This window comes from Prosopis cineraria, unplaced genomic scaffold (genome assembly GCF_029017545.1).
Source record: "Prosopis cineraria cultivar Desert tree isolate PC_DT_omini unplaced genomic scaffold, ASM2901754v1 PC5, whole genome shotgun sequence".
Lineage (NCBI taxonomy): Eukaryota > Viridiplantae > Streptophyta > Magnoliopsida > Fabales > Fabaceae > Prosopis > Prosopis cineraria.
Genome location: NW_026555336.1, coordinates 494,194 through 508,615, shown reverse-complemented (window position 1 = coordinate 508,615; position 14,422 = coordinate 494,194). Strand labels below are relative to the sequence as shown.

The window sequence follows — 14,422 nt, the reverse complement described above, 5'->3', positions numbered from 1 at the left end:
CATTTACTTGAAAGCTTTGGGATCTCAATATAAAATATCTAAAACCATTCCTTATAATCTCAAATTGCAAAACACTACATAACGGAAGTAATATGCATAAGTACATCAAAGAATAACTCAAAACATCATAATTTACACAAAAAACTGAGCCATGCACCGTGGCATGTGGTATAGAGGCATAAGCACCATGCTCTATACCATGCGCCACAACATGTTATCCCTCGTTGACACATGCGTCGTGGTGCACATACCAGAATCTATCGTCAAATTGCAAAATTTGATACGAGCTTCAGACATGCGCCATTTTCTCATCCGATGTCCGATTGGGGTGATTTAAATGCCCATATGAAGCTTGTTTCATATTCTAACCAATGAAACTAGTTTTTTTTAATATGATACTTCATTTAAAAATTGAACATCCAAGTGTATTTTAACCGTTTTATGTCAAAATTTGCCACTTGAGCATCACCATTTGAAACCATAAAGTCATTTGTCATTTTTAAGGTCTTGACCACATTCAAATAGACAAACAACATTTTTATATGCATGATAACACACAAATACACTTTTGGCCTATAAACTATCCATCACATGCTTTTAGGCATAATTTCATTTCTTTCTCTCATTTTCATTATCACACTAGGCCAAAGTCCACAATACACATGTATTGAATTTCCAAACACACATAAACACATCCACTAGCCCACATTGTCATTTTATCACTTACACACTGATACACAAGTTCATTAGGCTAGAACTTGTTGCTCTCTGCAAGTACATAGGTCATAACAAATAATATAAAATGAGTAAAGTATTGTTCCCTCTAGGATTTATTTAAAAATAATGATCAAGCAAAAGAATTAAGCAAATTCGATCAAGTTGAGCTGCATATAGTTAGGTGAAAATGATTTTGCAAATCAAACGAACACTGAAAATAAAGAAAAGTGATTGAGTCATAAACTTCAAACATAAATTGGGACCTAGGATTATTTATCCCCCTTGCATTTCTTAACACCAAACTTACCTCCTTTCATAAATGCTTTTAATGAAAATAAGTGATAACCTAAGGTTTTAAAAATACTTAGACAAGCTCTCTCAAGTCATGAACAAGTGTTTAGTTGAATTAATTTCCCAATCTCTTGTTACAATTAATAAAACTTAAATTTAGACACTAACCCTAATGTGGCTATGCAAGGCTAGCAAGTATATCTCTATCTTACTAGAAAAACCATCCATTCAACATGCAAATATCAAGTTCTTGCATTATTTTACCCAAGTTCTATGCTTAACCTAGCCCTCTCAAGCATCAATTAAGTGAACCAACATCTAAATGGTGGCCAATCACTTAGAAGCATTAAGGAAAGAGTAAAATAAGCATATATATATATATATATATATATTATATCATTAATCACAAAAAGAGAGGAGGAACATAGTGTTAATCTATACAAGGGTTCCAAATAATCCTAGAACAAAGAGTTTAGCTACTCATAATCATCCACAAGTTACAAATATACTAAATAAGTTAACCCATTTCAGAATACAAGATAGGAAAGGGTAATAGAAAAACCAAAGAAAAAGATCTCCAAATGTCATCAAAACTCCATTCCCTTACTTCAAAGCACTTTCAATGCCCAAATCCTAGCACACCAAGCTCCAAATGTGTCTAAAAGTCTCAAGAATGCGTTCTGGGTCGAGCTCTCAGCATATATATGTCATAACCAATGAATTTCTGATAAATGCATTCTGAGTCTAAAAGTCACGAACGAAAGTCACGACTTTGGGGCGACTTTAGCAATTTTGTATTGTTTTTGTAGCTAACGAAAATCATTCATTTTGTGCTTGATTTGTTCATCCAAAAGCCTCCATAAATGCTTCTAATCAAAATTATAATCAAAAGAATATGAAATTAGGCTAAAAATATCAAATCAAAGCCAAGAATAGAAACCCAAAATAAAATATACATTTTCTTAATTTGGACAATAAAAACATATCCAACTGAGCCAAAATGAATTAGAATCTAAGGAAATGTGATGAAATAATATAAAATTCTAGAGGTTAACACACCCCCGAACTTAGATTTTTACTCATTCTCGAGTAAAACAAACAATAAAACAACTAGATTGATCAATTATTCATCTACTAAGCATGCATGAAAATAACCTCATTAGTTTCTCTAAATCTATATCAAAGAGGATAGTATTGCAATATAAAGGAATGCTCAATTCACAAATTAAGACCATGCTTTCCAACAATTTAGAAATATGTGTGTGTGAGAACAGAGAATGATTTTCCTATGACTATCAAGTCAAGGGTGTAACAACTCAATATGCATGAAACAAGATTAATATCAGTACTTCATATGCCTAAACTCTTCTTCTCTCTCCACTAAAAGATCACTTCACATAATCCAAAAAAATGGGATTTTGTAAGCTTGTCACGTGGCCAAAGGTTTTGGGCTAATTGAAAGAAAGAAAAGAATAAATGAAATTCAAAGAACTTGAGATATATGACAATGAGAAACTAACCATTCCATCCTTGCTAGCCAAATACCTTTCCCCAAACTTATCTCATACTATTCTTTGTTCTCTAAATTTATTGAAATTGAAACTTCTCATCATTTTTTTTGGAGCACAATTAGTAGTGTTCCAAACTTCATTGCAATTCCTCACACCAAATTTATAACAACAACACCTTCTTTAACAACTAAACCAATCTTCACCACTAGCACTCAAATTTTTTTTATCACTTATCTCAAGAGTGAGGTAGTTCATCGTTTTTCAAGTTGTAGAGGCTAGGGTCTAATGTGGGTTTCAAAAAGAAAGAAAATACACATGATTTTCAATCAAGGCTCAAAAGGGGGTTCAAGTGGAAATAACGCAATAGGTAGGCTTGAAAGGCTTAAATGCATTTGAAAGAATGCCTAAATCATATTTTAATATCATGCGAAGTGATTAAAACACTCAAGAGATTCCAAGATAGGTTCTAGAGTTTCTCAATTGAGAAAGAAAATGCTCATCAACTTGCCATAAAATTTTCTAACAAAGGCATTCAAATCATTGCTTAGTTCAAAAGTGTAAAAGAAAATTTCACAAATTATCAAAAAATAAGCTTTAACACTGTAAATTAAGCATGCAAAAATATTGATCATAACTTCCTATAAAACATACAGTTTAAGTAACATTTTATCATTAGATCACATATTCACTTCAACAAATAATTTCTTAATCTAGCTCAAATTTCAGAAAAGAGGAACAGTAAATAGCTAAGTTTCAAAATTGAAGTTCATGTCGAATCAACCAAAATAATACCCTCATTCTCAAACTTAAATTGAATAGTGTCCATACTATTAAAAAGGTAAAATAAGGGCCCTCTCTCATGCAAAACTTAACAACCAAAAAGAAGTTACATGAGAGGCACAAAAAATTAAAAACCTGTAATAATATAATTGAAATATATCTACAGGTAGTCTAAAAATATAACTAATTACACTAGCATGTGCATAAGTTGTCATAGAATAATTAGTTGCAAGAGATCAATCAAAGTATCACATATTAACTACAAAAAGATCAAAGTTAGTCTTGCATAAAAGATATTGGCTAACTATATTTACCTAAAAAGAGCTAATCAACAGTTAGTTAGAATTAAAAAAAATAGAAATAAAAGTAGCAGTAAAGTAAAAAAGGGTGAAGCTAGCCAACATGAATGTCTAAGTCTTGGTCAACATTAATATTGGCCTCTTCTTCTTCCTTTGGCAAGTCCATCTGAAATCTCTGATGCAAGAATAGCTTAATGTGGTAGAGCCTGAAGTCAATCTGATCCAGTTGGCTATGGAGGCCCTCATGCATATTCTGGATGAGTGCTATCAGGTTGCTCAGTGAAAGCTCAACATGAGGTAGATCAATATGCCTTTGCTATCCACAGCTTGATCTGGCACATCTCTTGGTCCCTCAACACATTGAATTTCTTTATAATTGAACTTTGGTAAAGGAGGGAGCATAAGATCCTTTGAATAAGTGGGAACTTTCTTTTCTAAGCACATTTGAGTAATCAAGTATGGGAATCCAAATGCCTGCTTGCAATATCTGCTTCTAAGAAACTTTTGCTTGTACTCAAACATGATCTTTAGAAAGTCAACAGGTTGACTCATCATCAAAGTATACAAAAGGGCAGCTTGATCAATAATCATATCGCTCATATGTGTCATTGGGATAACATTAGATGCTAAGAAGTATCACTATATACGAGTTGTCCTATTCAAATTACAGCACAAAATTCTCTTATGATTGCTATAAGTGTCATGTTGCTAAATGCTTTTGTCAGGAAGGCATAACACTTGGACTACATCATTAAATGGCAATTGATTTCTATCATTCTTGTAAATGGTATTAGCATTCTTCTATTAGAGAAAGGTTGTACACCTTTCGAAATGTGTCCTCAGTGATCTCTACCCATTTTCCCTTATCTTACATTGCAAGGTATCTTTATAAGCAGCATAAGCATAGTAAGCTTCAACAAGCGGCTGAGAGGTATGGCTCCGTTCATGAATGAGGGTAGTGGCATGATAGACATCATGCAAATCATTGTAAAATTGTTCAAACCATCTTAAAGGGAAGTGTCTTTCTTAGACTATTTTTCTCTCCTTCAAATTTTGATCAAAATAATTATAAATTGTAGCTGTGGCAAGTCGGGTTTTATCCCATCCCGATCCCTTGGAACTTCACCAACCTTAGTGACCTTGGCTTTTTTAGAAAGTGGGACACTTTTCTTACCCATGGCCTTCAAAAAAGTGCACAATGCAACACTAGTAAGCAATAATCAGCACAAATAAGGACAAAAGTTCAAACTAAAACAAACAAGATTCAATGAAGCTAGCACAAAACAACACTTTTACAACATGTTATAAGGTCTAGCTTCCATATACATAGATTTGAACTTAATAAAGGGTACAAAACATGAGGAGTAATACTAAGTCCAAAATTAGAAGGCATGATAATGAGTGCTAAATATTGATTACAACTATGAGCTTAAGTTTAATAATGAGAGCATTCAACCATAGAAATATAGCCCATTCATGCTCAGTAAATTCAACTTGTACAAGCATGCCAACAATATCACTTTTTCAATCCTCCAGAGTATGCCAAAAATGGAATTATCATCTGTGAATAACCAATCATACCATAAAATTCTAAGAGAAACATGCCAGTAACAGAGCTTAAAATTCAACACAACATACTTCCTTACTATCTAGAATTAGAACCAGACAGCAGCACAATTACATAATTCTTGCCAATTCAAATTATAGAACCTACAAACATGCCTCAAGCAATTTGAATCTTCCAACAACCAAATTCAATGATATCAATCAAATATATTGAAAATATCCTATTAAGAAATTCTACTCTATATCAATCAAAATTCAATCCTTTAACAAGAAAATTACCAGACCCATAAACTAACAATAGTATTATCCCTTGAGTACTCTAAATACAGGATTTAAGCTATGAGCTCAAGGGTCAAATTTTGAGCATCACAGTCAGATAAAAGGCAGCAAAGCCAATAGCAAAATGACAGTACAAATAATCCTCAAAACAACATTGCATTCTTGCAAGCTCACAGTACATTTGCATTCAGTTCTAGCAACAAATCAAAGGAAAATAATGGTTCAATATTTTGGCATCCTTATATTTTCATGAGACTGACAGGATCAGAGCAAAATAGGCAAAACAAAGAGGAAAGGTTATAAACCTGTGAGCAGTTAGAATGGAACTTGGAGCTCGATGTTGACAGTTAAATAGAGGTTGCATATGATGAAGATGGAAGACTCCAAGCTCAACGACAAAGGTGCAATGATGATAGTTATAGCTCAGTGATTTAAAACCAATAGCAGCTAGAGTGAAGAAGCAATCCAGGACAGGGATAATGACAATGGAGATTGAAGGGAGAAATTCCATGGGTTGAACAAGCTTGGTGTAGAGATAAAGGTGATAGCTAAGGGGCTATGATGAATAATGAAGGTGAGAGATGATAACGAGTGAAGGAAATCTTAGCTCAACTACTTAAGGATGAAGCTTATGAAGATGACCACTGTACACACCAACGACAATGATCGGATGGCGAGAAGAATAATGGCTGTTGGTGAGTAGGTCAAAATGGAAATGGCAGATGAGAGATGGATGCAACAGTGAAAGGTGAGGGAAATAAGCTGTGATATTGGTAGAGGTGAAGCAAGGAGGTGATAGCTACATAGGGTCGATGGTGATAGAGGGAGATGAGTGGTAGAGCACGGGCGAAGCTATGAAACTAATGAGAGGAGCTAAGGGTTTTCAAATTTAGATAAATATATATATATATATATACACACACATACACAAATAAGTAGACCCATTTCATAATACAAGATAGGAAAGGAAGAGGAATAGAAAAACGAAAGAAAAAGAGCTCCAAATGTCTTCACAACTCCATTCCCTTGCTTCAAGCACTTCCAATGCACAAACCCTAGTACACCCAAGCTCCAAATGTGTATAAAAGTCTCAAGAATGTGTTCTGGGTCGAGCTCTCAGCATATATATATTATAGCCAACCAATTTCTGATAAATGAAATGCAATGTTTTTCTAACAGCGGTGATTCATGACTTTGGGACGACTTTGGTAGTTTTACACTTTTTTTGCAGCTAACAAAAATCATTCATTTTATGCTTGATTTCTTCATCCAAAAGCCTCCAGAAATGCTTATAATAAAAAATATAACCAAAATAACATAAAATTAGGCTAAAAATATCAAATTAAAGCCAAGAATACAAACCTAAACTAAAATGCACATTTTCCTAATTTGGGCAATAAAAACATATACAATTGAGCCAAAATGGATGAAATAACATAAATTCTAAAGGTTAACATAACTCAAAATCACACACACACACACACACACACATGCACATTCATAGGTTTAAGCACAAGTATGGGTTCTTATAGCAACTTATATACATAATCATTACTATTTAAACTCAAAATTCATTAAACCAACTTATAATAGGCTTTTCAAAAGAATCTTTACTCAACCCATTTCCTTTCCCTTTACACCTCTATTGTCAGAACTTGAAAAATGCAAATGACCACAAGTGAGATCAAAATCTCAGTAACTAATATAGCTCATTTAACATCTATTACCATAAATAACTATGACAAAGTAACAAAATCAAAGAATTATATATATATATATATATATTCAACATAATATAGCTTTTTTTCTATAAACCTTTTCACATATTTTACAGACTAGCATGATCATCTATCTATCAATCCTCCAAAACTCCCTAACATGAAATCATATGCTCTATTGGATCAACCATTCATTGACCCAAGCACACCCTCGGTGGTAAACATACTCAGCCAAAGGTAATCTATCCCACCTATGGACTATGGTTTATCTCATTTCACACACTTGTGATAAAGGTGCCATTAACTCTTAACTACATCTTAACGGGCACTAGGGAGTTGTCAAACTTCCTAAATGTCCCATGATAACAATCCTAATATAATGCTTACTAGATTACCTATGGTACTAGCCCATATAATGCTACACCAGATGTCTTATAGTGCTAGCCTGACTATATGAATTTGTTTACTCACATCTCCACACACACACACATTTGTACATATATCCTGGGTAAACTCTCACCCCCTTATGATTATGCTTTTCACACATAATTCATTGCTTTTCCACACTTTGTACTATATATATATATATATATATGCATAACACCAATATATGTCAAATAAAGTCTGAAATCATCAAATTTCTATATCACAATTCAATTCATGCTAAACTCATTTATATTTCAAATTCATGCGTAAAAGCTCATAAAACCACTAATACAAAATTATACATTTACTTATACACAGTTATAATAGCTAATAAATATAACAAACTATATGGTTACCTCAACCCTTTTGAATGATAAAAAGGTTTACTTGTGTTCCCAACTTTACATAAACTCCTTCTCACTATTTTAACACATTACACATGAGAATCTACACAATTAAGGAATCTAGAGTCAATTACTTTATTGAGTAAAAGTGCCCATTACATCAATTAAGTACCTAATCATCATCATTCCCTTTACTCATGTCCATTTCCACATTTTATACCCAAATCTATATTCAATTTAGGTACTAACACCCCCACTATCAAATTTCTCCTATTACTCTCTCTCTAAATTAGGTTAACTCGAGCTTATAGCTTTAAAGCTTTATCGTTTCAACTCAAACTAGTTACAAAGTACTAGTATAGACCTAAAGAACCTTTCCATTACTATAGGGTAAGAAATAATCTTCTTAAAACTTTTAAATTCATTTTCTCAGTAGTTTAAACTAAGAGAAAATAGGGTAGAATCAGAGGTTAAGGTAGTACGAGACTTACTTGATAAGTAATAGATTGGAAACATCATCCTTACTCCCAAAATAACTTGCCCTAATAAAGATCTCCTTCTTCTCCACTCTTTTACTCTCTTTGTTTGCTTCTTCTTTTGATTTAATGAACTAAACATGCACTAATTAACTAGAATCTTATGCCATATGCTACAACGCATTCCTGTACAAGCAGCGGTGCCTAGCACAATGAGGAAACTCCTCACCACGCTCATAGGCTTTGCTTCACCATGCCATTCTCCTACTCATGTATAACATTCCACCATCCACAATCCTAATCTCATATTAAATTACTAATTCATTTCTTAATTAGCATTAATGCAAGAATTAAAAAATTTAAGATGTTACAACATACATTGTGGTTGTTTTTGGCTCCAAAACATAGCACCACTAATACGATGCAAACACGATAGGGAAAAACATGAAATCACAATCTCCTATGTTAGACTCGATGTTATCTGTCATAATGTCTTTTAAATGCTTTTCCAAGTTCCATTATTTTTTTATGGTGAATTATGGTTCCCTATAATAAGAAATTTAATAGTTATAACTAGTAAGCAACTAATAAACGAAAAAGGCAAACCCAAAATTAGGATAAAAAATGTGTCATCATGCAACAAGATCCTTTTTGTTTTGTTCATTTGCTAAAAATCTTTCAATTAATGTTACAACCTGTATAACAAATATCAATTATATTAAAATTTTAATACAACTTGTTTTGTTTCAGCTAGCACAATTACTCACCGAACTATTGATCCTATCTAAGACCTAGGCACTAGCATTTATATATTGTAAGATAACACTCTTAAATCTCCACAAGTTTCCTATTAAACAAAACAAAATTCACAAGTTCAATTCAAGCTATGGGTTATTATATCAACCAACAAGTTAAAGATCATGCTCATGTCCTTTATTTGGTGTTTTTGAATGTGTGTGGCATTAGTAAAGTTCAGTGATGCTCACGAGGAATGAAGGTCAAGGAAGTCAAGTAGTTAAAGTATATTTCTCCTTACGAGAATCAAATAGCTTGCAAATATGGAATAGGCAATTGAACTAGAAAAAGATCATATGTTAAGAAAATACATTTATCTAACCATGTGATGGCCAATAAAGAAGAAGTAAAGCTTGAGAACTTAGAATATCTTCCACCATCAATTTGTCACTCCTATAAACATCACATTCAATGAAGAAATATTTAAAAGTATGACGCAGATGACCCCTTAGACTAGAATAATCTATTAAGAAGAATGAAGAAGAATCATCTAGAGGTTGAAATGCAAAATGAAGAAGAAAAAGAGGGATAGAAAATATAACTAAAAATTGAAGGAAAATAGAAACACCAAGTTCAACAATCATCTTCTAGCCTTCAAATTCAAGGAATACATAGATAGAAGGGTAAAGTCAAATTCAAGTAGTTGAAATCCATGTAAATTACAAGACAACACCATTACTTAGTTGATTATGTACCTAGAAATCTAAGCTGATACAATGTGCTACCATGAGAAAGAAGATTACTTTGCTAACAACAAGCAAAGTGATGAATTCAAGTGATTAGAAAGATAAAAATAACAAAGAAAACATCAAGCCTTGTTAAAATAGTTAGGCATTCACATTAGACTTGGAGAAATAGAACCAATGATATCTATGATCTTGTTAAAGATGGAAGAACTTGAAAAGCAACAATTGGCAATAATATTTATGGAATCAACATTAGCTTGCCAAACCTTCAAATGATCATTTTTAAAATCTTTACCTTTTTAATTTGAGTCATAGATTAATAGAAAGCATTGTGTGTGTGAACACTATATTTTATCTGAACATTTTTTAAATTTAATAAAAATAACAACAAATAACAAAAAAATATATAAAAATGCAAAAAAAAATTTAATCCTTTTTAGGATTATATTTCAAAAAAAATTAATTTAATTGATAGGGTTTAATTTTATTTTAGATAATCTTTTGTTGGTTAGGATATTATTTCTTTTAGTTCATTAAAATAATCAAAAAATATAAAAATACAAAAAAAAAAAATCCTTTTTAGATTATATTTTAAAAATTAATAATTTAAAAAAATCAAAAAATCTTGCTTAATTTTTTTTAAAATCTCCTAAATTATCCCAACCATTCAAAGATATCGGGAATCAATTTTTTTGAGACTCAACTATTTTAAATTTCTCTCTTTAAATCTTTTTGGCACAGAAACCGAATGAAAAAATTGCACTCTTGTTTATTTTTCAACTTGGCTTCTTAATACACTGGATCTATGGCCTATTTATACTAGAGTCATGGCTAAACAAAAATAGAAATGAAATAACAGAATTAAAACGGGGGTTTTGTAGGTTACAAATGAGTTTTGAATGCTTTTAAATGGAGAACGTTTTAGCATCTTTATCAGCTTCCGTTTTCTGCCATTTTCATCAGCTTTCATTTCTGTGTTTTCTATTTCATCCTCCCCAAGGTCGATAGAACTCGTCCTCGAGTCAAATTCGGCATCATGATCAATGTAAGGAGATAGATCAACAACATTGAAGGTGGCAGATACACCATAAGAACCAGGTAATTCAACCTTGTAAGCATTGTTGTTGATCTTTTGCACTATCTTGAATGAACCATAAGCTCTTGGGGACAACTTGGTGTTTGGCTGTTTAGAAAACCGTTCCTTTTGTAAATGTATCCAAACTAAGTCTCCTACCTCAAAAGTTTGCTGTCTTCAATGCTTGTCACGTTGAGCCTTGTATCTCAAATTCTGCTTTTAGATTCGCTCGCGAACTTGCTCATGCAACTTCTTAATTTCCTTAGCCCTTTGGTCAGCATTAGAGCTATATTGTTGCTTATCAAGTGAAGGGGTCAAGTCTAGTGGACTAAGGGGATGTGTGCCATAAACAACTTCAAATAGACACTTCCTAGTTGCTTGATTGACAGAGTTATTATAAGCAAACTCAACTTGAGCAAGAATAAGATCCCACTACTTCAAATTCTTCCCCATGAAACTGCGAAGAAGATTACCGAGAATCCTATTTATAGCCTCAGTTTGACCGTTTGTCTGGGGATGACTAGCACTGCTAAACTGGAGCTTAATTCCCATCTTCTTCTATAGCATCTGCCAAAAGTGGCTAAGAAACTTCACATCACGGTTAGAAGTAATAGTTTTATGAATGCCATGAAGATGCACAATCTCCTTAAAGTACAATCTGCTACTTGAACAGCATCGTTGGTCTTCTGGCATGAAATGAAATGGGCCATTTTTGAGAAACGATCCACAACTACCATGATATAATCTTTTTGCCTCTGAGTCCGTAGTAAACCCAAAATAAAATCCATAGTTATATCTTCTCAAGGTGCTTCTAGAATTGGCAGAGGCATGTATAGTCCAGTATTCTGACCCTTGGATTTAGCCAAATGACAAATTCTGCATCTCTGTATATGCCCGTTGACATCCCGTTCAAGTTGAGGCCAGTAAAAGTTCTCCTTCACCAGGTCAACTATTTTATCCCATCTAAAATGTCTAGCTAATCCACCGTCATGTGCTTCCTAAATTATGGCTTCTTTCAAGGAACCCTGTGGAATACAGAGGATTTTAGCTCAAAATAAAAACCCGTCGTGTCTATAGAACTGGTGAAAAGGTTGATTTACAGTTGCTTCCCATACTCCTCAAAAATTAGGATCTTCCTGATACAACTCTTTAACAAGGTTAAATCCAACAACCTTAGTTTGCAGTGTTGTAAGTAGCACATGGCGACGACTAAGGGCATCAGCTACGGAGTTCAGAGTTCTAGCCTTATGTTTGATAAGGAATGGGTAAGACTATAAAAGTTCACTCCAACAAGCATGTCTGCGGCTGATCTTCTGCTAAGAATTCAAATACTTGGAGCCTCATGATCCGAAAAAAGGATGAACTCTCTATTCAGGAGATAATGACTCCAATGTTGGAGAGCTCGAACAATAGCATAGAATTCCTTGTCATAGGTAGAATATCTAAACTTGGCATCATTGAGCTTCTCACTAAAAAAGGCAATGGGATGGCCCTCCTGGCTTAAGACAGCACCAATGCTGGTGTTAGAAGCATCACAGTTAACTTTAAACACTCGGTCAAAGTTAGGAAGAGCGAGGACTAGAGCTCCAGTCAACTTCTTCTTAAGCTCCTCAAAGCTTTTTTGAGCTTGCTCAATCCACTGAAACTTCTCTCCTTTGATGCAATCTGTAAGTGGTACAGCAATTGAGCTAAAATTACGGATGAACCTCCTATAGAAAGAAGCTAATCTGTGGAAGCTTCGAACCTCCTGGATAGATTTTGAAATTAGCCAGTTGTCAATGGCTGCAACTTTGCTTGGATCAATGTGAACACCCTCTGTGGTAATGATGTAACCTAAGAACACAACTTTGCTGGTAAGGAAGGTGCACTTCTTGAGATTTGCATAAAGCTTCTGTTCACACAAGGCTTGCAAAACTTACTGCAAATGATCTAAATGCTCCTCTTGATTCTTACTGAAAATAAGAATATCATCAAAGTACACAACAATAAATTTACCAATGAAGGGTCTCAATACCTGATTCATCAAGTGCATAAATATGCTAGGGGCATTTGTTAACCCAAAAGGCATCACATTCCACTCATATAAGCCATCTTTGGTCTTGAAAGTGGTCTTCCACTCATCTCCTGGCCGAATTCTGATTTGATGGTACCCACTATGAAGGTCAATTTTAGAGAAAGTAGTGGCACCATGCAACTGGTCTAGCATATCATCAAGCCAAGGTATCGAAAACTGATACTTAATAGTGATCTTGTTGATGGCTCGACAGTCAATGCACATTCTCCAACTTCCATCCTTCTTAGGTACTAGAAGAACAGGTATAGTACAAGGGCTAATACTTTCTCGAACCAACCCTTTCTTTAACAACTCTTCAACTTGCCGTTCGGACTTCGGCATGTTCCTAAGGACTCATCCTATAAGCAGGCTTGTTAGGAATGACTGCTCTTGGAACGAAGTCAATGGCGTGCTGTATGTCTCACATGGGAGGCAACCCAAATGGTATCTCATCAGATATTACATCTGGAAATTTAAATAATAGCAGAATGACTCTAAGTGGATTGGCTGTCTCGTCGTTCACCTCAAGCACCAAAATAAAGCTTATCATTTGGGCTTCAGATTTCGACACCTTGAATTCCTCCTTAGTCAACAAAGACACTAACGGCTTAGAGACATTAGATTCCCTTGAAGATTGGCTAATCTCACTGGGTAGTAGAGGCGCTAGTGTGAACTTGACACCATCTTTCGTAAAAGAATAAGTGTTTGCTCGCTCGTTGTGTATAGCATGTAGGTCATATTGCCATGGCCTCCCCAAGAGAAGGTGGCATGCATCTATGGGAACAACATCACATAAAACTTCATCACAATATCGATTCCCAATAGAAAAGGTCACAAGGTATTGTTTAGAAACTTTTACCTCATTCCCTTTATTGAGCCAGTGAAGCTTGTAAGGTTGCGGATGATCTTGTGTTGGCAATTTCAATTTCTCTACCATGTAGTCAGATACTACATTTTCACAGCTTCCACTGTCAATGATGACATTACAAACTTTTCCTTGGGTTATGCAACAAGTGTGAAAAATGTTGCGTCGTAGCCAAGGTTCTTCTTTGACTACTGTTGTATGCAGACTTCATCTATGCACCAATGCTTCTCCTTAATCAGCAGGTGTGACCTCCTCATCATATACGGGATCAGTGCCGTAAAACTCAACATCCTCCTCATCTTCTTCAAGCGCTTCATACCCTGATCCTTCTCGAATGGTGACAACCCTTTGAGTAGGACAGTCCGCAGTAATGTGGCCAAATCCTTGACATTTAAAGCATTTGATTACTTTAGAACCAGATTCCTTGGTAGCATTAGATGGTGGTTTGTGCATAGCAGTAGGTTGTGGCTTGCTTGAGGAGTTAGTCTACTGAAATTCTGCCTTACGGCCTTCTGGATAACCCCTAGAGGACGAAGGCTAG

General features: G+C 34.3%; 1 protein-coding gene across 1 annotated transcript; it reads right to left on the bottom strand.

Annotated features, from left to right (window-relative positions):
* Positions 1-3,692: 3,692 nt before the first annotated feature.
* LOC129311432 (uncharacterized) lies at positions 3,693-13,358 on the bottom strand. Its single transcript, XM_054953763.1, has 6 exons — positions 13,315-13,358; positions 12,978-13,098; positions 12,507-12,854; positions 11,201-11,395; positions 10,775-11,071; positions 3,693-3,851 (listed from the first exon to the last, which is right to left on the bottom strand). Exons 1-6 carry the CDS (start codon positions 13,356-13,358, stop codon positions 3,693-3,695), a joined length of 1,164 nt encoding a protein of 387 aa, XP_054809738.1.
* Positions 13,359-14,422: the final 1,064 nt, after the last annotated feature.

Excerpts from the sequence above, each read along its gene's own strand:
- LOC129311432 (XM_054953763.1), bottom strand. The coding sequence starts at position 13,358 with ATGCCGAAGTCCGAACGGCAAGTTGAAGAGTTGTTAAAGAAAGG. Across the intron at positions 13,099-13,314 it reads GAAGAGTTGTTAAAGAAAGG|AATTCGGCCAGGAGATGAGT; the intron begins GTTGGTTCGAGA and ends CCATCAAATCAG. Across the intron at positions 12,855-12,977 it reads TTATGCACTTGATGAATCAG|AAGCTTTATGCAAATCTCAA; the intron begins GTATTGAGACCC and ends TTGTGTGAACAG.